The 25570-nt window shown below is 35.7% G+C and overlaps 1 protein-coding gene across 4 annotated transcripts in view; it reads left to right on the top strand.

Moving 5' to 3' along the window:
- Nucleotides 1-25570, top strand: part of LOC149780261 (anaphase-promoting complex subunit 5-like) — a 66955-nt gene that overhangs the window by 1873 nt on the left and 39512 nt on the right. For 2 of the 4 annotated variants that reach the window (XM_089937068.1, XM_089937070.1), the window contains exons 2-5: nt 2649-2897; nt 13492-13574; nt 21660-21778; nt 24748-24979. In XM_089937068.1, coding sequence (XP_089793194.1) covers nt 2658-2897; nt 13492-13574; nt 21660-21778; nt 24748-24979 — 674 coding nt within the window. In that variant the 5' untranslated portion in view covers nt 2649-2657. Of the gene's footprint in view, nt 1-548; nt 697-798; nt 2025-2648; nt 2898-13491; nt 13575-21659; nt 21779-24747; nt 24980-25570 lie in introns of those variants that run through there. The other 2 variants (XM_089937071.1, XM_089937067.1) reach the window with 2 other exon arrangements.

Here is a 25570-nt window from a genome sequence, read left to right as displayed (position 1 = left end):
ACTTGAAAAGTAAACCAAATGTAATAAATATGCCCAATCAGCATGTTCAATGTATGCAGGGGTTTTGGTCTTGTTTTACCTGCTAGTGATCAACAGGTATGTTGTTTACAGTTGAAATTTTGACAGTTTGTATATTCTACTATGATTTCAAATGTAGAGATACTGATATTGCAGTCCACCCAGTAAAAAAACAAAAGCAAACTTTAGAGGAAAGGGCTCAGTCCCAGTAGAGATACAAATGGACAGGGGGTACATATATATGTTTTCTGATGACAAAATTTAATTTTTTGCCACTGCAGAATAAATGTTTTACTTTAGTTTCAATTATTTTGTCACTTTATTGGTGGGTCTGTCTACATTTGCTTTGTCTCTTTTGCCTACATTTGTAGCAAGTTTTCAAACACTGCTTGTTATATACCCTCCATAAAGCGTATTATAATTTCATGTCAAATTATCTGTTACAAAATTCATTTATTGAGTTCTCCACCATTTACAATTATCAATCTTTGTGAATGTAGATCATTTGTGTTAAGGTAGAGATCTGTCAATTCGAGGATAAAAAATTTTGACTAAAAGAAGAAAAGTGTTTTTTGCATAATACATTAATTCTACATGTCTGAATAAATTTGACAGGTGACTTGCGCTTAGAGTAAGGAAGAGGCCTATCGGTTTTAGTCAGAAGGTCAAAGTGTCAAGGTAACAAATATGACAAACTATTTCCTATCAATAACATTATTTCTTCACATCTTTCCAGGACCAAACTCTGGATTTTTGTGCATGGTTTAAGGAAGAAAACTATTAACTTTGGTGTGCAAATGTCAATGGCACTGACTGAATTAAATCAATAGCTTCTTTATAAAGAATGTTAGTTATTAAGTATGTGCCTTTACCAGAGTTTGCAGATGACTTACATTGGGAAAGGAAGAAGTCATTGAATTGAGGTTAAATAGGGAATTGTCAAGGTCACTGTGATTAAAAGAAGGAAAATGTTTCTGGAATAATTTTAGTTGTAGATGACATACCTTGATCAAAGTTTGCTCAGGGCATCATCTAAAAGTATGGAAGAGGCTTAACAATTTTGAGTCAAAAGGTAAAATGTCTGTAATTGTGGCTCAGTAAAAAGTTTGTTTTGCAGAGTAAGTTTTCAGGGACATAGGTGCTCCAGTGGAGTGCAGGCTTGCTGCAGGTGATGTATTAAATATCCATAGAATACTTGGAAGTGAGCCGTGGTTGCAAAAAGTTGGAGAACCATTGTTGTAGAGCAAGTTCCTTGACCATAATTTGTGGATAGCTTGTACTTGGGATAATAAAGAAATCTGTAGATTCAGGGGTTGAAACGTCGGAGGTTATAGTCATTGTATGTCTAATGAGTAAATAATGGTTTATGCACACAGAGTTTTGTTGAAGACTACATACTTTGACCAACGGTTAAGGTCATTGAGACCTATTTGTCAATAATTGTCAGATTCATCCATGCCCTGCTGATAGCTGCAAAATAGACTTTGGGACATGTATATTAAGATACGCTTCTTGCTGGGCGTGAATAAAATATTTGATAATTTAAAAGTTGTTTAGCCGTAACAGACACGATCAAAGTGGTGACAACGAGATCAACACATCACTGAAGAAAATCACTCATAGTGATTTCTAGCCTACAGTTTTTCTTTCCTGCAGTAAAAACACATGTTAAAGATTACAGCTGCAGTGAAAAATTGACTGTCACTTTTCTCGAGTTGTGGCACTAAATATCTTTGAGTTACCTTCATGTTTGAAGCCATAATCAGATGTTAGGACAGCCAAAGATATAAAGACCCCCCCCCCCTCTAATGCCTATCAACCCCCTTGCCGGTTCCAAATTTAGAATGTAGTTAGAATTTTTTTACTAAAGCAGTTTAGTTTATTTGGATATAAAGAAATGGAACACAAGCTGCGATGGAAATAAAGAGCAATTTTACAAACCAGTGAAGGAGTGACAGCAGTGGGATAAGGTGGGAGTTCAAACTAGCAAAGGAATGATGTTTGAGGTAAGGTGGGAGTTCATACCAGCAATGGAGTGATGGGATGGGGTAAGGTAAGAGTTCAAACCAGCAAAAGTATGATGTTGGGTAGGGTAGAAGCTTGTTTCATTGAAGGAGTTATGTTGTGGGGTAAGGTGGGAGTTTAAGCCAATGAAGATTGTTACACTTATGTTGACCTTTTCATGATTCTAATATAGCCTAGACTTGGAATTGTGGTAGGTCATTTGCTTTGGGAGCAAGACCGTGTGTATAACAGTGTACCATTGCTGTGATGCAGCATCCATTTATAAATTGCTCAGATATTGATATTGCAAACATCCTTTTAGACCCCAAGTTACATTTGCTCATATAACCTACTTGGCGGTAATGAATCCCTCATGAAACAACGATTCTCATCTATGTGTTCCTATCAACACACACACCACACATTTTTTAGTAGTGCATGTGTATAATAATAACGAGGAACTGTTCATATAGCAGTTCTGACAAGAATACAGTTTACATAAGAATGATCAACAGGTAGGGATTCAAAGTAGATTTTCACACATTCCTTACAGACAGACAACTATGGCACTAAATAGAAACTTGCTACTCTATTACCATTTTTGTTTTATTTTATTTTTTTCATAGGAAATCATTATGGCAGCAGATGCACAGACAGACTTATTTACATTTGGCCTTGCCAACAAGAAACCCTTGAAGGAGCAGGTGACACCCCACAAACTGGCTCTTCTTGTCCTTATACATGAGTACTCCATAATCAAGAAGGATGAAAACCTTGCACCGAACATGTTTGCATTGGAGGAGAGGGAGCCAGTTGTAAAATTTACAGAAATGGAAAAGCGTAACTTCATGATAACTATTTTACAGTTGTTACAGGTAAGATACCCAATTAGTAAGTCTTTTATTTCATATAACACTTTTTTTGCACCTGCAGTGTCATAGTTTGAACAGCAGGGTTCACTTGAATGAATTTTTGTCACAAAAACCCAGGCCTCCCTCTATGTGACATCACAGCTCTCTTAAACCCCCCTTTCTTTCCACAATTTTTTGCAATACTGAAAAGTAAATGAAATGTAAATCAGTTAACTATACAGACAAAACAACAATCTGTCATGTAAAATAGTGTTTACTTAATCAGGTTTTTACAATGACTGCTTGGCTTGTTAAAAGTTATAAAAAAAAGTTAATTAATTTTAAACAGAAAACAAAATGAAATGTAAATTGAACACATCGATCACTTCAGTTATTACTAACATTAAAGTTTAAACAAATCCACGAAAATTCTAAGGGTTTAATATCTCAGGTATTTGTAAATGAATTACATCTCTTCATAGCTATCATTATCCCAAGCAAAGTAAGATGCTCCTCCATTGAATGAACAAGAAATCCATTTATTTCTAGATTAACGTCGTTTATTTGGGAGGGATATTCCATCCAAATCAAGCTCCTCCTCCTCAGTCCAATCCACACTTTCTCCACTCTGCATTTGCTAGTGACCGCTCCAGTGGCCTAGTGGTTAGAGCATCTGCCTCAGATACGGGAGATCGTGGGTTCAATCACCGGCCGAGTCATACCAAAGACTTACAAAAATGGTACTAAGAGCCACCTCACTTGGCACTCAGCATTAAGAAGTTAATGTTAGGACCGGTCGGCCTGGTGACAGGATAATGTGACTGGGTGGAACATCATGCTACATGTCTGCAGCATGATGCCCCAGTGCTAGATATCACTATAAACTGCAGACATCGTAGCGATATGACTGAAAAATTGTTAAAGCTACATTAAAAATGTAAATCACACACACGCATTCGCTTGTATGACCATCATTTTGCGTTGCAGTGACTCTTACTGGTCTGATGCACTTCGATGCAACTACTATTTGTTTGTGAAGGACTGAATGATTGCACAGCATGACCAGAGAGCTGAAGTGCATATGGCATCTCATTCATTGAAGGGCAATAAAAATTGTAGGGAAATGTCTGAAATGTGTTTGATGACCGAGGTAAAATGTCTTCTGTTTTGAGAGGTAGAATGTCTTCTGTTTTGAGACTTTGAGTTGCAAATAAGGATGGAAATTCGTGCAAGGCTTCATCTGTTGCTCATTCTGGAACTTTAAGCCCTTCACGTGTTTGAACAATGGGTAAATGAGGAGAAAGATATCTGTCTTTTTTTCACGCTGAAGAATGAGTTTTGAGCAGCGCATATTGTCGTCAAACTTTACAATCTTAGGCAAGTATTGGCTTGAACAGACATGGGTGTCACACCAGTTTTGATCTCTACACAATATGTCTTGCTCCATGAGCTCTGAATTTAATGGATCCATATACTCAGCATTGGTTGGGTAATTGTCTACAGTCAAGTGTGACCTTATTTCAGCCAACATTTTCCCGGCAAATTCAAAGTTTTTCTTCTCTAGCTCAGTGTCAATTGTCTTACCTCGTTCGTCAAAATGGCTGCCATATTTGTCATGAGGTAATATTAATCCACTCACTTCCCTGCTCAAAGGTGCCATCTTTCTCTCCACTCTGTTAAAAGCACTTCATCCTGGAGCATTTGTTGCAGCAAGTTAAGATCTTGTTTCATGAAATGGTGGATGGCATCCTTAATGACTTTTGATACTATGGGTTTTCATCCAGTGCACCATCAACAGTAAACATGAGAATTGGCTTGACCAATTTATCAATACCAGTCCTGATTATGGTATTGAACTCTGTCTGACACAGCAACTTTTAATAGTCAGATCCATGGCTGAGTGCTATTGATGTGGAGTGTTTTCCAGATTTGATGGCTATAAACTTTGGGCCAAAAACGCCAACAGCATCTCTGTTTCCAAGACCATTGCGATGGATCTTAATGCCAGTATACACCAAGAGTATTAGCTTGTGCTGGGCAGCAACTACCCAGTCATGGTCATGAAGGCTTATTTTATACTCAGTGTACATTAGCAGTGGTCTGTGCTTATTGGCAGCGACCAAACCAGTTGGGATGCAACATTTATCATCCTGGCTGATAAAACAAGCCTTATCCAGTTCAAGCATTTAAGACAGTTCTTCCATGTGTCTATTTGTAGCTGTGTGAAACTGGCCATCAATATGTTTAGTGTGATAATCATTTTGCTCGCTGATTAACTTTACTGGGACAGTGGTTACATGACACCCACCTTTTGACAATGAACTATGCTTAGGAAGTAGACGAAGGTATAGTCCACTTCAACCTTTATTGAGGCCATCTTTTTTTAATGCTCTGTTAATTGATCTAAGGTTTTGATACTTCTGTAGACTTCAAACTGTCTTTTTTCATGATAACCATGCATTACAATATCCAGTGACTTCAAATGTAATTGAACTATAGCATTTCTTTGAGTAGTGTTTCAGAAGTAATGATATTCAAGACATCGGTCTGTTGTTCGTTGAACTCTAAATTTTAGAAACTTTTTTTTAAAACTGATGGTGCTTATTTTGTCTAAAAGTTAAGAAGTGGTCCTTTTCTCGTAACGGAGATTGCCTTGATCTCTTGCAACATATGGTTAAATTTTAAGAGAAATCTGTGTCATTCTTGATACTAATCCACTTTATAATAAGTTCTTCTGGCACATCCTTTTGGCTTTTGTATTATATGCTAGCACATAAGCATTAAATAAAGACTGATATAATTTAATTTTATCCATTGCTATTGGCTGCCAAAAAGTCATGAAAATTAAAATTAATATAACAGGACACCTTATGTTGTATGGTTTCAGTAGCGTAAATGTTATTAGTGCTGCATGCTGGCTCAATCCTTACCTCATCCTGTCTTTTTCAGACTGATTTTTAAAAAATGTCATCAAGATTCAAAGACTAGTACATAGTAGGACTGTTTATAGTCAAGCACTTAAGTGGTGTCAATAAAACGTTTTAAATGAAAAGAAAGAAACAAAGCTAACATTTGATATATTTATTCAATTTAATGTGTGTAGCATGCCAGCACAACACAGAGCTCTGCCTTGACGCTACTCAACTAATTACATTTGTTGTTTTTTCGCATAAAAGTTACACCATCTTTCAACTTGCTAAACTCGTGTGTCTTTCGTCTCATCTAACTGTTGTCAAGATGGTGATAACTTGTTAGCCTACTGTGTTACTTTTCTAAAATCTAAGTTTAATCACCAGTAGGCCTACATTTTATTTAGTCTACATTTTGTTTTTAAAATGTGTATTACATTATATTAAAAAAAGAATTACTTAATTTTAAAAAACCCAGTTAAAACCAGTTAATATTACCCAATATTTCATCTGAGTTAACAATATTAATGTAAGTCGACCACGAGACAGTTGTTATCTATTGTGGATAAAAATGGACTGAGAATGCAGGTCAAAAATTCTTTTTTGTTCTGACATTATATTTTTAAAAAGTGTTCCACATGCATATTTGTTGTGATGTCACATTTCTTCAAACCCCCTCCCTCCCCTTTGTCACACTTTGTCACAAAATTTTGACCCCTGACCCCCTCACTGTGATGTCATATGTGAATGACCCCATATCCAGTATTTCACCTTCAAATGTTATGTGTTTCTCCCAGAATCAAATAAGTGCATGGTAATTATCCTTTAAAAAAAGAACACTTTAAACATGTATATAATTCTCAAAAGTACACCTGATTTAAATGTGAATTGCTGTTTTCTTGTTATTAGATTATTATTATTATTATAATTATTATTATTATTAAAAACAAGACCAAGTCATGCTGAAATAAAGTGCCCTTATTTTTATTATTATCATAGTAAAATTATGAAATCCAGAAGGTAGTTGACCAGTAGAGTTAAAACAAATCCTGTGTTTCATATGTATTCCACTCATGGGTTGGAGGAGTAAAATCTGTCATATTTAGTATCAATTTACATCGTTTTCATCTTTCCATAGCTGAAGATAGATATGGCAGTATGAGTAATGCCTTGAAAGGAATTTAGATTCATTGTTAGGCACAAATTTAAAATCTTACTATTTAGAAATAACAATCATTAATTACAATAAGTAAATGTGATATGTAAGAAATTTTTTAATATTACTAGGCTTTACATTTTGTTATTTTTTTCTTCATGCATCCTTTAATTTCTTTGGATGAACAATGATTTAATTTATTGAGGGGCACTATCTGTGTGTTTACTTTTTCATTAGATGTATCCTTGAAAAAGAATGCTATAAATAGCCTTTAGAGTACCATAATGACTGTTGTTGTTGTTGTTGTTGTAGGGTTTAACGCCATTTTTCAGCACACGATAGGCTATACATGGCGGCCAGTATTAATGGTGGAGGAAGAACCCGGGAAAACCCCAGAAAGAACCACCGACCCACGAGAAGCTACTGGCAAGCTTTCTCACATACCCACATTGGCTGAATCCTAGACTCGAACCCACGCAGACAGAGGTGACATGGCAGTGATCCATAACGGAGAGCGCTTTAGACCACTCGGCCACTCCCATAACGACTGTAAGTCTTGGGACACTATAAGCCGTAGGACACCCTAAATTATGTTCAAGAGTAATTTTTTTTATGACTATAAATTTTGCGACACAGTTATAGCAATTGTTTCATGTCTTGGGACACCTTCAACATTGATCAATGTATTTTCTTGATTGTAACATTTAAAAATAAAAAATGACTGGTTGTTAAGTGACTATCATCATGAATTATTGCATAGAAAAGTTATAAATTGATATAATTTGTTTGAAAAGTCAATAAATATATTTAATTTGCCTCTGTATCCTTGTTATTTTTACCCAGTTCAAATATGAATAATTTGATCGGTGAAAAGAGTTGCACATAAGCGGGTTGTTGTAAACATTTACAATAGTAACCTATCCTTTTTGTTTTCAGTTTATTGTTGTTTGTTTAAGCATTATTGCGTTAGAATATTGTATCAATGCACCAGTAATTACATTTTTATTTAGCTTTGAAAATGTAAATACCTAACTCATTAAAAATATGCTCGCAGTCTGACAACAATGAACACGTGGTTCAGCACTTGCATTTAGTTTACATCATGGCATCACTGCATGTACATTGAAGATTTTCACTTGTACTGAGTGAAGTATATCCCTTAGATTTAAATTATAGACACCAATGTGCTAAATGTTAAAAATACCTGCAAAATAAAGTAAAATTTCAGAAATAATGCTTTGAAATAATTGTAATACTTTAAACACTCAGATGTAGTTGATGTAAGCTACCATAATTAAGTACCTGTGTTCTTGGCTGCGGTAATCGTGCTACTCAACTGAGTAAGTGATCATACTTTAATTGATTGACAATGAATGACAATTAATCAGTCTAATATCAGTTTTAGGGGCCAAATAATTTAGTACTGCTATTATGCATGGCATCTCATCTTGTTCAACCCACTTTACTTTTCACAACAACTAATTGGTGTGGATTAATGTTGTAGAACAAATGGGTGCCAATATTGCTGCCAGACAAAAATCTCTTTTCCTAAGCCAGTTTCATGGTTGAAATAATTACTGGCTTTCTGTCAGAAAACCAAATTTCCAAAACAACCAGCTGGCCAAGATAAAAGGTGGAATGAATGCTGTGTTTGAAAGTTATGAATTTGCATTACAGTAAGCTGAAACATAAACTAAATTGATGATGATAAGTTATGCAAATGCTGGTTATGTGCCTTGTATAAGATGTTAGTCTTTTCATTTGATTTACTTCACTTTGTTGGATCGCTTATATCATTGAAAAATAGTAACTCTTGTACACGTGTTTCAAAATAATAAAATAAAATGGGCATCTTATTTCAGTGTGATTTGGAAGAATGAGATTTGGTCAAAACAATGAATAAAGCAAAATCTGCATCAATTATTTTTGGGAATAAAGAAGAATATAAATAACAGTATGATTGGCACTTCATAAGTACTGTTCAGAACACTATATAAATTACAAGTCACCCAGTCAGCTCTAAGCACACTGTTAAGTATTGAAGTTTTTATTTACCTTTATTTTATTTCAGGTTGCATAAATTGGAAAATATGCACATGCAAAATAATAACATAAAAACAATCATAGTAGTTTATAACAGTTGAATGACATAGTAAATGAACAAGAGCTGGTCATTGCTGTGTGTAACATGGTGATTTTACCGATTTTGTCTTTACATTTTTTTTACATCTGTAAGTGTTAGGACACTGAAAATGCTATAAATTTTAAATGCATACAAATCTTGGGATATGAAAAAAAATATTTTGTTATGTATGTTTAATTTGTATTGTTTGTTGCTTTTCTAAAATTTAAATTTCTAACCTTGTACAAAGTCAAGTTAATTTCTACTTGACCTGAATTGTTGATTTTTTTTATTTTATTTTGTAAGCAGATAATACATAACTAAAATATTCTGTATGTGCATGTTTTTGGGGCATTTTTTTGCTATCAGGATCATCATTAATAGAAGTAAATATGTTTATTTGGGTCTTGTCTTAGGTTACTGGGATTCCCCTACAATTTACCAGGTGTATCTGACATTGTCAAGGTTATATATTATAATTTTAGTATCATACTGCTAATTATAGCTAACATTTTTTTGGTAAACATTAAGAACTTTCTAGAGGGTTATTTTCCATTAGGTAATGTTTTTTTTAATTAAACGTTAATTGTGACATGAAGTCAAGTACAAGACTATATAAGCTTGTTACTGGACAGAATATTAATTTGTACTTAAAATGTAGCAGAATCAGTTTGTGTTATTGTTGGACCGCTATTCATTTGGGCTGGATTTATTTTTTCAGATTGTTGAAGTAAATATTCTCTGGAAATACAGAGTGCTCTTAACAAAAATAATATTTTTGGACAGAGACATTCACTGTCATTTATAGTTAATTCAAAACCTGGAATTATAGTACTGTCTTGCAACAAAAGATTGTTAGCACATCAGCATTATACAGGTTATCACAGACACATCAACACCTTAATTTGGATGCATACTCAAGTTTATTCAGAACTTTAAAATTATTAGGACTTGTGTCTGTAATTCTAGATTATTTTGTTATTTAATTGCAATGCCATAAGCTTTTTTTCTTTTCATTTTCACTTTGTATTCTATTAAAATAACTTATTTGTTGAATTTTACAAAGCTTGTTGCTTTTCCTCTTTTCTTTTACTTATTTTAAGAGCACAGACTCCTAACAATTTTCTCATGTCCTAAAACTTACGTCGTCCTTTAGGATCATCTTTTTTATGTTGTTGTTGTTGTAGGGTTTAACGCCATTTTTCAGCACACAATAGGCTATACATTGCGGCCAGTATTAATGGTGGAGGAAGAACCCCGGAAAACCCCAGAAAGAACCACCGACCCACGAGAAGCTACTGGCAAGCTTTCTCAAATACCCACATTAGCCGAATCTGAGACTCGAACCCACGCAGACAGAGGTGAGATGGCAGTGATCCATAAAGGAGAGTGCTTTAGACCACTTTGCCACTTGGGGCCCCTCATCCTTTAGAGAATGTACTCTGCTGCAAAAACAACAACAGAGAGTTCCTATTCGATTTTAGCTTCATTTTGGCAACCCTCATCTACTTGAATGTTATAAAATAATTAATTAAATGACAATAGAGAGTTCCTATTTGATTTTAGCTTCATTTTGGAGCCATAATCTACTTGAATGTTATAAAAAAAATTAAATGACAAGAGTCTAAACCAGTCAGACATTTTCTGAGAATAACTGTCTCAGGTTCAATGTAATTTTTTCTCATGCTAATTATCGTAAAATCTTGGATATGGAAGTTGGAAAAATAAGCATATCCTTTAGAATGTAAAAAAATTGACCATACCATCTGGCTGCAAGTACAGTTCATATTAGGAAAGATGATCCCTATAATCATATGTACTCAACTGCATTTGAAAATATTAGCATTGACCTGCTACACAATGTGTAAGTAAAGCTTTGGGCATGTGCATATTGCTACTCATGATCCTAAGAAAAATTGAAAATAAATAGAATATATAAGCAATCGTTTTATGCCCAATGGAAATTAAAAGCGGTACTGTGGGTAGACACACTGCTGCAAACAGTTCAAATAAACAAAGACTCCTTTGTTACTGTTTATGCATCACTGTGTTGGTAATGAACTGAGCTTTGGGCACTGCCACTTGTGATCACAGAAATTATATTAAGCATGTCAGTGACCATTTTTGTTAGGAAGATAGGAAAAGTGGAATTTTGGAAGGCAGGAAAAAGGTAACTTTGGAAGACAAGTAATAGGACATTTTGGAAGACAAGAAATGAAGCATTTTGGAAGATAGGAAATGGGGCATTGTGGAAGACAAAATTTGGCATTTTTGAATGACACAAAAAGATGAATTTTGGAAGACACAAGATGGGGCATTTTTGGAAGACAAGAAATGAGGCATTTTGGAAGACAGAAAATGGGGAATCAATGAAGACACAGAATGGGACATTTTGGAAGACCTGAAATGGGGCATTTTTGGAAGGCACAAAAAGATGAATTTTGAAAGATGGGAAAATGAACATTTTGGAAGACAGGAAATGGGGCATTTTGGAAGACAGGAAAAGGAAATGGGGCATCATGGAAGACACAAGATGAAGCATTTTAGAAGACATGAAATGGGGCATTTTGGAAGACACAAACTGAGGTATTTTGGAAGACAAGAAAAGAGGAATTTAGTAAGCAAACAAAAGGACAAGTTTTTGAAAATAAAAAGGCTTGGCAAAATGTAAAATATATCCTTGTGTGGAAATAAGAGTATGGCATGAGGCCATCCTAAATTGTCCTGTGAGGAAACAATGTAATGAGAGGAGTTGCCTTTGACGAGTGTAAGTCACCTTTTTGTTTAGAAACACCTGTTTTTGAGGTTGCTGTTTACTGCTGTTAATAAAGTTTTGAAGAAATATTTCCAATTTAATATTGAAAGCTTTTTATATTTTTAAAAAGTATATGTTGTATATTTAATTTCTATTTGATTTGCAAAACCAGAAAAATAACAGTTGTTGATGAATTTATTTTGCCATTACAAAATTTGACATTAGAGTCACTTCCCCTTATTTTCCAATCAGTTCATCCAATTTAGTTTGTTGATTCCTCACACATTTTGAGTCCAACATTGCACTTGTATAGACATAAACTGACTATTCTTGTCTTGATACGTGAGCTTCAAGATGAATCCTAGCAGCAAATATACATGTGTTTGCATTCAATTGTAGGGAGCCAGTCATCATTAGTCATCATGTTTATTGAAGCAGAGATGCTTAACTTTATGATAACTTTTCTACAGTTACTGTGAGTTTGCCTTTTACTCACATTAATCATCAAAATTGGAAATCATTTTATAGATTCAGTACTTTCAAGAAATCAGTGATAACCTATTTTTGTGGACAGATCTTTTGGACTTTGTAGAGAATACATGAATTTAAGTTTTATGCCAATAATGGGTACATTATACCTTATACCTCACAAAAAAAAGTGAGCAGTGTGGATCATTTCTTCATAGTTGGCAGCCTGGCACTGTAGTCACCCTGAAGAAAAAGAAATTAAAGCTGCGAAAGACTTTTGGGGCCTTTCAAGATGTTTAAACATTAAATGTCATAACAATTATTCTGGGAAATAGTGTGATCATGGGCAGCACTACATTTCTTTTTTCTGCGTGGGTTCGAGTCTCGGATTCAGCCAATGTGGGCATGTGAGAAAGCTTGCCAGTAGCTTCTCATGGGTCGGTGGTTCTTTCCAGGGTTTTCCCGGTTCTTCCTCCACCATTAATACTGGCCGCCATGTACAGCCTATCGTGTGCTGAAAAATGGCATTAAACCCTACAACAGGAACAACAACAACATTTGTTTTTTTTTTGTAAAACTGTGACAAAGTGATTCCTTTTTTCTGCTTTATGATAATGGTAAGATCTGAAGGATATTTCTCTTTTATTGTTGGATTAAAGAAATCTTATTCACCCAAAATTTAAATTTGTAATACACTAGATATAATGCAAAGTGTATTGGCCATTCATTCATCTATCATTATGTTGCCAGTTTTGCTTCTGCACAGGAATTTAAGTTATTCACCATCTCTGGTTACCAACCACTGTTTGTATTGTACTTGGGTAAGAAAGAACCCTATTAGATCCAGGGTCATAGGTTGAGTCCCTAAAAAACTAAGAGTGTTTCTGTTTAATAACATTACATCTATGGACCAGACTTTGTGGACTTGGGGTATGGAATACAGTTAAAGGAAGTTACTCACATAAAGAAAACCAATTGGTCGGTTATATACATATATATATATTATTGAACAGCATGTCACTATGTTAATTCAGTGTAACAGCATTTTGCTGTATGTTAATTTAGTGTAACGGCATGCCACTGTATGTTAAATTAGTGTAACGGCATGCCACTGTATGTTAAATTAGTGTAACGGCATGCCACTGTATGTTAAATTAGTGTAATTATTCTTCTTAAGTCTGAACTTGCTTGATTTGTCTTTTTTTCAGAGTCAAGATCTTAAATTGAAAGAACTGTCAGTAAGAATCCAAGACAACTTGAACATACAACTGTATGAGACATTCTGTGATAGGTATGTCAAATTGTTTTTCACTCTGCCACCTGACAACCAGAATTTTGATTTTTAAAACCCAACTGTATTGCAAAATTCAGATGGTAACAAGAAGAAAATCATGAATATTGTGCCAATTTGGTATTTAATATGGTTTATATATATATATATATATATATATATATATATATATATATATATATATATATATTCTTTGCCTTGGTAACACACCTGCATAACTTGTGAACCTGTTCATGACGTGGAGTCAGGTGTGTATCCCTTTTTCTTTCCATAGAAAGTGCCAAACGAATGAATTGGATCCATATTTATTGAAGATGAAAAAACCCAGCTATCATAACTGGTAAATGGAGCCATAATATATCACTCCATTATTCCATTGAGGTTCACGGTTAGTGCCTGGAAATTTGAATAAACATAATGCAGATCACAATTTTAATACAAAATATTTTGTTCAATTTGTTTCCTAGAAAATTCTCAGTATATTGTAAATAGTAATATTTGTTGATATTTGAATCCATGAAAATGGCAGCAGTGTATGAAATAACTACCAATTAAATCAGTTTCAGTATGTGAAATTTGTTTTATTTATTTCTTTTCATTTAGTTTCAATGGAATCATAAATGTGATATGCCATCTTGTATTTATACATGAAAAGTATCACTGTCACAACTTTATCATCTGTTGTTTTTGTTTTGATCTCTGTTTCTGAAAATGTTTCTTGTATTACAATAAATTTAAAAACTTGATATGTTTTTATTATCTCATTAATTAGTACCTGGTAAAATAACAGTTAAAAGGCAAGAAAATCCTACCCACCATAAGAACTCAACTCATTTCTCATGACCAATTAAACACTGTTTTAATATTATTATCTAGGTGACATAAATAAAGTATCTAACATTAATCAGTGGTTTGCTTTTGAAAATTTGATCTAGGATAGCATGGAAAAACTTTGCTTTATCAATGAAAAAAACCTGAGTTTGACATTGTCAGTTTCACAAATTATGTCGTTTTTAAAATATGTAAATGTTGATTTTTTGTGAATCAACAATAACATTCACATCTGTACACATTCACGTTAAAAAACCTAAGATAATACGCAATGTTTTTGCAACGCATGTTTAAACCTCATGGAGTAATGCTTTTAACACTCTTTCCAGGGTTTGTTACCTTGACAACAAAGGAATATTGTACTGAAAATTTTATACAATGAGTATTAAATCTCATCTTGCTGATGTTTGAATTTATGACAAATATAAATAAATTGAAGTTCAGTTATTTCCATGAGTAAGGGGGATTTTTTAAATAATGGCATTTTTGTTAGTAGTCAGATTCATGGATTTTCGATGAGGTCCAACTGCTTGCAAAATTATTTGTTGTGTTTTTAAATTCACAACGTATGGCAACCACAGAATCAAAGAAAACTGATACCCTTTGATGTAACTGATACCCCATTGAAAATGGTGAAATTTTACAGAAGTTGTCATAGAAATGTTTGGGAAGTTTGATCACTTGAAGCCATTTATACACCATGCATTAATGATTAGTTTAAAATCATAAGAAGAAAAAATATATATATATATACATACATACATGCATGCATGCATACATACATACATACACACACAGACACAGAGCCTAGTATGACATGTCAGCAGGAGGTACTATTTGCCATAATTATTAGTCAGGAGAAAGCATTTCAGAACCAGATGATTATGGTTTCAAGCTGTGCTATTTTTTTGGTCATGCCTTCATTCAAACTTACTTCCAAGATCCATTTCCAATGCCACAATGACAACCACCATTCATTCTCTTTGGCCATTGTCGTTATTTTGTTTAAATAGCATTTTTAGTACATCATTGACTATATTATGCTGAGGAAATGGGAGCTAAGTGTCTTTCCCGAGGTTACTCTGTGGGGAGGCATGGGCAGATATTGAACCAGCTACTCTTGGACACACTTCCAACTGAACTACTGTGGCTCTGTGTAAAATCCATTGGACACTTCCAACTGAACTACTGTGGCTCTGTGTAAAATCCATTGGACACTTCCAACTGAACTACTGTGGCTCCATGTAAAATCTAAAATCCATTGGACACTTCCAACTGAACTACTGTGGCTCCATGTAAAATCGATTGGACACTTCCATCTGAGCTACTGTGGCTCCATGTAAAATCCATTGGACACTTCCAACTGAGCTACAGTGGCTCCATATAAAATCGTTTGGACTTCCATCTGAGCTACTGTGGCTCCATATAAAATCTATTGGACACTTCCATCTGAGCTACTGTGGCTCCATGTAAAATCCATTGGACACTTCCAACTGAGCTACTGTGGCTCCATATAAAATCCATTGGACACTTCCATCTGAGCTACTGTGGCTCCATGTAAAATCCGTTGGACACTTCCAACTGAACTACTGTGGCTCCATGTAAAATCCATTGGACACTTCCATCTGAGCTACTGTGGCTCCATGTAAAATCATTGGACACTTCCAACTGAGCTACTGTGGCTCCATATAAAATCCATTGGACACTTCCATCTGAGGTACTGTGGCTCCATGTAAAATCCATTGGACACTTCCATCTGAGCTACTGTGGCTCCATATAAAATCCATTGGACACTTCCATCTGAGCTACTGTGGCTCCATGTAAAATCCATTGGACACTTCCAACTGAGCTACTGTGGCTCTATATAAAATCCATTGGACACTTCCATCTGAACTACTGTGGCTCCATATAAAATCCATTGGACACTTCCAACTGAACTACTGTGGCTCTGTGTAAAATCCATTGGACACTTCGAACTTAACTACTGTGGCTCCATGTAAAATCTAAAATCCATTGGACACTTCCAACTGAGCTACTGTGGCTCCATATAAAATCCATTGGACACTGCCAACTGAACTACTGTGGCTCCATGTCAAATCCATTGGATACTGCCAACTGAACTACTGTGGCTCCATGTAAAATCCATTGGACACTTCCAACTGAACTACTGTGGTTCCATGTAAAATCCATTGGACACTGCCAACTGAACTACTGTGGCTCTGTGTAAAATCCACTGAACACTTCCAACTGAACTACTGTGGCTCTGTGTAAAATCCATTGGACACTACCAACTGAACTACTGTAGCTCCATGTCAAATCCATTGGACACTGCCAACTGAACTACTGTAGCTCCATGTAAAATCCATTGGGCACTTCCAACTGAGCTACTGTGGCTCCATATAAAATCCATTGGATGCTGCCAACTGAACTACTGTAGTTCCATGTAAAATCCATTGGACACTGCCAACTGAACTACTGTAGCTCCATGTAAAATCCATTGGGCACTTCCAACTGAGCTACTGTGGCTCCATATAAAATCCATTGGATGCTGCCAACTGAACTACTGTAGTTCCATGTAAAATCCATTGGACACTGCCAACTGAACTACTGTAGCTCCATGTAAAATCCATTGGGCACTTCCAACTGAGCTACTGTGGCTCCATATAAAATCCATTGAATGCTGCCAACTGAACTACTGTAGTTCCATGTAAAATCCATTGGACACTGCCAACTGAACTACTGTAGCTCCATGTAAAATCCATTGGGCACTTCCAACTGAGCTACTGTGGCTCCATATAAAATCCATTGAATGCTGCCAACTGAACTACTGTAGTTCCATGTAAAATCCATTGGACACTGCCAACTGAACTACTGTAGCTCCATGTAAAATCCATTGGGCACTTCCAACTGAGCTACTGTGGCTCCATATAAAATCCATTGCACACTTCCATCTGAGCTACTGTGGCTCCATGTAAAATCCATTCAACACTTCCATCTGAGCTACTGTGGCTCCATATAAAATCCATTGGACACTTCCAACTGAGCTACTGTGGCTCCATATAAAATCGATTGGACACTTCCATCTGAGCTACTGTGGCTCCATGTAAAATCGATTGGACACTTCCATCTGAACTACTGTAGCTCCATGTAAAATCCATTGGACACTTCCAACTGAACTACTGTAGTTCCATGTAAAATCCATTGGACACTTCCAGCTGAACTACTATGGCTCCATGTAAAATCCATTGGACACTACCAACTGAACTACTGTAGCTCCATGTAAAATCCTTTGGACACTTCCAACTGAACTACTATGGCTGCATGTAAAATCCATTGGACACTTCCAACTGAACTACTGTAGCTGCATGTAAAATCCATTGGACACTTCCAACTGAACTACTATGACTCGATGTAAAATCCATTGGACACTACCAACTGAACTACTGTAGCTCCATGTAAAATCCATTGGACACTTCCAACTGAACTACTATGGCTCCATGTAAAATCCATTGGACACTACCAACTGAACTACTGTAGCTCCATGTAAAATCCATTGGACACTGCCAACTGAACTACTGTAGCTCCATGTAAAATCCATTGGACACTACCAACTGAACTACTGTAGCTCCATGTAAAATCCATTGGACACTGCCAACTGAACTACTGTAGCTCCATATAAAATCCATTGGACACTTCCAACTGAACTACTGTAGCTCCATGTAAAATCCATTGGACACTTCCAACTGAACTACTGTAGCTTTTTGTAAAATTCCTCTTATTTATCTTTTCGTAATACATTATATTAGCACTAGTAATGACCAAAATTGCACAACATATTTTTTCACTAAAATTCATAAACAGCATACACAACATAGCGTACACTCAACACAGTGATCCCTAATCATCTGTGCATGCCCATGAACCCCTCCATCCATCAACACCATTGATTAGGATCAATGTTAATGCTTTTTATATTAAGCACAATCTTAAAGTGTTTTTCTTTATTGCTGGATGAGAACCCAACGATAGCCATGTATGAGAGGCAATGGCTAGGATCACTTGTGTCCTTAGCAGTTCACCATACTAAGGCCACTACCTTGAAGGTTTCTGCCAATCTTGATGTTATCTGTTGTGATGCATGTCTGTAGTTGGTACCACTTAAACTGCACCTTATGGTTGCTTTGCGGATGACTCTGTTTGGGTCTCTGTTGATATTTGAAGGATGAATTGAACATGTTCTGAGTCAGACATCTAGTGTTGTTCCGATTATCGATTTTAATTGATCATCAGTTGGTTGAGCGAACCAATAAGATAATCGATTGTGAAACTCCATAATCAATTATGTGTAAAGGGAGACTACTTTTTAGTTGTATGCAAAGCACAAAGGTTAGTAAAACTCCCAGCCACTAAAGTTAACCTGAAATTTATCAATTCCCTTCACAACTACAAATATAAAACCATATGATATTTCATAGGTGCAAAATTTCATAATTAGGAACATATAGCCATTATTACATGATAAAGTTGTTAAATAGTTGAGTTAATAAATTTAAACACATTTTGATGATTTTTTTCAGTTTTAAATGCAACATTATTTGCAGTATTTGTAAACAATGACAAACAAGAAAAGCATGTCCTTCTACACTTAAAATTATAGACACATCACATATGACTGAAAGAATTTTGGGGGATTGTAGCAGTATTTCAGTTGCATATGACTTATCAGCCATAAAAAGTTGCATTCATTTAACAAAGATGTAGAACAAAAATAACACACAACACAATAGACAAAAATGTAATATTATTATAAGGTGAAAGTATACATGTCATTAAAAGAGATTACTCCTGTACATTTACTAACATCTTGAACTATTGATCAAATATATAACTGAGTAACAAACAAAAATTAAAATTTCCTCTTAGTAACCGATTATAATCGATTATCAGTTGGTTAAGTGGAACCGATTATCAGTTATGAATTTCTGACTGATTCCCATTACTACAGACAGCTTATTAACTACCCCTCTAATTTGTTACTTCCCCATGCACAGGCGTTTTGGACCTCTTAGCCCCTGTCCATTCGAAAGGGATGCTCAGCGGCTTAAAGATAGAGGTCTCTCCCATCATGATGTACCCCAGTACCGGTCCCAACCCAGTTCCAGGAGGCATGTTGCCCACCTTCGTCTCTCCTGTTCCAGACCAAGAAGCCTGGGCTGTGGATGCACTGTCAATCATTTGAGAGGGGTTTGGGGCCTTTACCTACCCTACCCCTGTCATCATGCCAAAAATAATTTAGAAGTTATGGGGTCAAAATTGCAAGATAATTCTGATCGCCACTCTCTGGTGGGACAAGTCCTGGGTCACCGATCTACTCGATCTAGCAATAGATCTAACTAGGAAGATCCCCACCAATCTGAATCTCCTCATGTAACCACGGTCAAGGGTGTTCTATCCTTGCCTGGACCATCTTCTTTTACATGCTTGGCTCTTATCAGTTCAGCTTTGCGACTCAAATTATTCAAACCTTCGGTTGTGAGAGAATCTCCAGAGCAAGAAAGCCCTCCACTCTGAAGGCTTATGAGGGAAAGTAGCGTGTCCTTAATGACTGGTGCCAAACCCATCATATTGTCCCTTTGTGTGCCTCAGCCCATCAAACGGCTGACTGCTTTCTCTGGCTCTTTGACGAAAAACAGTTGACTTTGATCACTATCAAAAGCTATCGATCTATGATCATGGACACATTCCATCATCATGGCAAATATGACACTGGGCATGATAAAGATCTCTCAGAAATGTGATATGCCATCATGTCAGCAACCAAAATCCATAACATTATTTCCAAAATGGTTTGTCCTGGGTTCTTACTTGGCTCAACTCAAGCAAGTTTGAAACTTTTGCTCATGTTTGATGAAGTTCCTATCATACAAGAATTTGCTTCCTGATAGCTTTAGTTTTTGCATGCAGGTTCAGTCAGCTGCATGCCCTTTCAGTTGACCCAAACTATTTTCAGTGCAGATCGAATGGTTCTGTAGTTCTCCATACACAACCAGGCTTCATTGCCAAGAATTGGTTGCCATCGGTAGTTAACCAGCGAGTCATCATTCATCCCCTTTTTCTTCCATAGATAAGTCAAGAGCAGTAGCCATGCAGATCCATTTTCTTCACCTTCAAGCATTACCTGAGACAAGTCGTGGCTTGCTCAAACATCTGTTTCTTCTGGTCAAGGCCGGAAAACAAGACACATGAAGTGGGTTATAGGTTTGTCATACTCTGCGATCTTTCAAGATCAGAGTTGCCTCTTGACGATTACAGCTCACAAGATTATAGCCATTTCAGCAAACCTCACTTTTAAATGCAACATTTCGATCTGAGACATTACAGAAGCTGTTGGCTGACATACAGAGTCAACTTTCTTTGAGTTTTTACATCCGAGATTTAGCGTTGCAGAGACAAACATTGGATCGGGAAGGGCTGGTGGCAGCAGCACAGATGGCCACTAGACCCAGCTAGATTCATTAACACAGCCTGTTAGCTTCACTGGATTCGCCAGTGAAAATTTTGGTAGGTGAAAAATCTAAAAATTCATCCTCTCAGCCATATATCTGTGTCCCAGGTCAAGGGATCTCAGGCTGTGTTGCTTGTATCTTTAGGAGAATGTGCTGTCTTTCATATGGGGAATCCAGCCTCTCATCTCCAGAAGGATACCCGAGGTAGAGGCCAGATGTTTAGCATCCCCTTTTCCTATTACTTATTCTTCTAACATAATGTGATTGGGAAACGTATTCGATGGGGAAAGCTAATTTTTAAAGTAAATTATATTTCTCCAAGAATACTTTACCCAATCACATTACTTAAAAACCCTCCCAAACACACTGCGATGCAAGCATCCATGTTAATGTCTTGCTCAACTAAAAATTGATGACACATGGTAGTTTCAATGGGAGGTAATGGGCAAGAATTACTGACCTTTGTCTATGTAAAAGATGGACAGGATTAGACAATTTTCATCTTTTAGTAGGGCTGGACTTGCGAGGTAGAAGGTTAATATTCCTAATTTAATGTGATTGGGTAAGTATTCTCAGAGAAACATAATTTACTTTTAAAACTTTGCTTTCAAAGAATTTACATTTCAGTTTTTTTTGGGGGGGGGGGGTCAAAAAGGAAATTGCTTCCAAAAGGTACACTTTAAATGAAAAGGTCTTGTTTGAAGAAAGGAGGATGACTGCACATATAATTGTCTTTTTATGTTTTCAGACTTCACGATTTCTATGAAGAGGGGATTCGAATGATCCAGGATTTTTTCCAAGCTTTGTCATGTCTTCTTATTCAAGAAGGACTCTTAGAACCTTGCATCAGCAAGTTTAGTGTCTTAGGTAAACAGTACTTAGGTGTAACATCATCCCTCTGTTTTTTTAATGCTTTCTTTTAGTGGGATCATAATTATTATTATAATATGGTTTGTTGGTGAACCTGTTATGGATTGATACTGTGTTTGCCTGCCTTATAACTCTATACCTTTTTTTACCAGAAAATCGGGTTTTATCTTATACTCCAAACTGACATGTTTGGATTATGTCATCTAAATTGCTTCATCTTATGTCATGTAATTTTTCATAGGCAGAAAATATCCTTCAAAAGTATGTGTAAAAATAGTTATCATTTTGATAAAAAGATCATGTACAAAAAATATTGGATATAGGACCCGACACTGAGAAAGATTGTAAAATATTTACATGATTGTCAATATTAAATTTACATACATCAATGTGCTTGTACTAAAGCAGTATGCACTAGTAATATATGTTGTTTAAATTTGATTACACACATGTACATGAGAATAGACAAATTAGCAAATGAATAACCATGACAAAGACATGTACTTCATCATATTTTTCTTCTTTCAACTCTGGATCACATAAAATATGTCCTGATATGAAAGAGAGAGGGGGGTTTCAGGACCATTGTATTGTTTAGTTACCTGATGATTGTGATGTTATTCATGTACAATGGCAATACTATATTCCATTATCAATTAATACAGCCGAGTAAACGATTCCTTCTAGTTTTATTTATGATATACATTGTCCCAAGAACAAAATGGCTTAAATATGGTGCAGCTATGGTCAAGTTGTTCCAGGTACAACCTGTTTGATTTAAGATTTGGCATACCAGATCAAATTAATGAGGCAACTAATAGGGAAATGAGGCTACCCATAATGAATTGAGAATACAGTACCGAGTAATGCCAGGAAATGTCAGGTGATTAGTCATTTAAGTTTCTCGACCAGTGTTATCTTTTGTACTTTTTGACAGAATTGTTAGAGCAAATTAAAGCAACAATTAGCATTACTAAAAATCAAAATGCCACTTAACTACAGGCACTCAGTGATAAAGAATAATCTTTTTTGCTGGAAAGGAAAAGTCATTTTACTTGCACACAAAAATGTACACAGCGTGCTAACATGCCATTCCTATGATTTATCTTGAATGGAGTGTTGGATATAAATGTTGTGAATATTGAAACTCTGAAATTGAAGAAGTATAATATGTATTTTAATAGTTTCCATTTTCTCACTGTTACAAAAGCTTCACCTAAACAGGGTTCAATAAGGTACAAGATAACATGAAGAAAGGCTGAAATCATGCTCATGTCTGGACATATTTTATTCTGATCATGAGGCACAGGAAGGATAATGCAATGGAGTACGTATTCTTCACTCCCTCTCTCTCGTAAAACAAAACTGTGGAAAAAGCATTTTAGCATCGACCTCTCTGGTGGCCTAAGTAGTTGGATAGGGCATTCACCATGGATGCAGGAGGTCGTGGGTTCAAAACCCCAGCTGAGTCATGCCAAAAACTTATTAAAGAATAGTTGTATCTGCCTTACCCGATGCTCAGCATTAAGAGGTTAGTGTTAAGACTGGTTGGCCTTATGTCAGGATAATGTTACTGGATGGGAAATGATGCAACATGTCTGTGATATGACTGAACAATTTTTAAAGCTACATTAAATATCCAAATCACATACTCACATGCACACACACACACTCACACATTTTAGAATCATTGAAATAGCATAATAGCATACAGTGATACCATTAATATTTACGAAACCAGAAGTTACTGTTCTTTCATTCCACACACAGCATGACACATTTTATGCTATCTGTAATTCCATAAATCTTCAGGTCAGCTTCATTAAATGTAGCTAAAAGTATCTAATTCATTTAAAATATGATGTGTGAAATGAATCGGGTACTTTTAGCTATATGTAATGTTGTCAGCCTGAAAATTTAGGGAGTTACAGATAGGATAATATTGTGATGTGATATGGAACGAACTATAGTAAAAAAAAAAAAGACAAAATTTTGGGGTATTTATCTGGCCTCATCTTATACTCTGCGCTAACCTATATATGGATGAAGGATGGAACATTTTCAAAATGTGCAAGTTTGACTTGTACTCTGTATTAACTTATATTTGCCAGCAAATATTATACACTTATGCCAAGCCCAGTTGTATTTTACTGACTTGGTATCATGCATTCTAGGTCACTAACAAGCCATGCAATGATTTTACCCCAACTATAGCCCTATCATTCTCTTTTCCCATTTTTTTCTATTCTTTTCATACGGAAGAATGATGGAGAAATAATAACCAAAATGACAAACTTATGTCATTTTTTATGACATGTCACACTGACTGGTATTTTCCTACTCACTGTTTATGCTAGGCTTTCATGTGGCTGAAAAATGCAAGAAACTCATTAGAAATATAAAGTTTAAGAAAGAGATCTTCACTATGCTCTCTGACACTAGAGAATTAATTATGGGTGGTTGTGTCTGACAACAAAGTTAAAACTGTGGAGAGATGCTTTTTAAAAGTATATGCTTGCCGATCAACAAATATAAGATGGACCTGGATATTTTACTGCATATTTGATATTGAAGCTAATATTGTCTTTGCGTCCCCCATAGATGATAGCCTCCATAAGATGGCCTTTATGGCTATTCTATCTAGCTGTTTGTCAGACACTTATGTTTAATTTCAAAGAACAATGTTCAGTTTTAGAGACTTGTGTTCATTTCAAGGACTTAGTTCAATTTGAAATCTGTGTTCACAGTCAATATAATTAAAATCCAGTATCAAAGAAAATTGGTGGCTCTGCAGCAGGGGAACCTTTTCTTCAAATTTGTGTGCAATAAACATTTAGTAAGTAATCATGCTTCTGTTGTAAATTTTGTTAAATTTTGTATGTATTTTTGGCATAATGATTTTTACCATTGTTGCTATATATTACTTACCCTGAAGATATACATTCTTGATGTTCCATTCATTATAGGTGTGTTTATCAGACGCATGATCCTGGCCTTTGAGAAGCTGACATTCAGCCAGGTTATCAAACTACATGCAAAGTTTGTAGACTATTACAATGAAGGTCGAAACGACCAGGTGCCTGAGGAAAGCAACATTTTTGGTGGCTCACTGACTGACACTGCCCTTAGCTTATCAGAGGTCCGTTTCAACAAGAGTGGACTTGCACATTCTATGGATGCTTTGCGTCGTACAGACTGGTAGATTAACCTTCATACCCATTAGATATCAATGTACAAAGATAGCTTAATTCTGTTTTCTTCTAATGTAGTGGTGGGAGTTACATACCAGCCAAAAAAGTGTGAATCTTTTAGTCTGATATTATCATATGTGTGTCTAATAGTTGTACAAGATCCTGGGTTCATTTTTCAGTGGCAGATTTGCTTTTCTGCTGTTTTGGTTATTTTGGTGTCATAGATGCGTTTTGTACAATTTTAAGTTGCATGTAAGTCGGTGGTAGAATAGCAATCATGGCATAAAAGGCCATTTATTCGCAGGGTTAGGTAGTGCCAACATTTTAGTCTCTTATTACATGTTCCTAGCTTAGATATAAGAAATCTTTGGTTCTGTTCTAATTGGCAGCTATGCTTTCTCCATATCGAGTCCTATTTAATTCCTTCACCAGGATGCATTTCACACAAACTCACACCGAAGGTTCAAGCTAGGATGACGACTGTCTGGCAAGATATTCTGACTTCAGTTTTCATTGTAAGTTTCATGTTATCCCCCTATGGTTATATTTTGATCCATGGATGCACTTCATCTGTTCTCAGGACTGAATTTGGTGTTAT

The sequence above is a fragment of the Sinohyriopsis cumingii genome, chromosome 16, assembly GCF_028554795.1.
Source record: "Sinohyriopsis cumingii isolate HCF-2022 chromosome 16, ASM2855479v2, whole genome shotgun sequence".
Classification (NCBI taxonomy): domain Eukaryota; kingdom Metazoa; phylum Mollusca; class Bivalvia; order Unionida; family Unionidae; genus Sinohyriopsis; species Sinohyriopsis cumingii.
The sequence above is the reverse complement of the archived record's forward strand: the minus strand, read 5'-3'. Positions and strand labels throughout refer to the sequence as shown.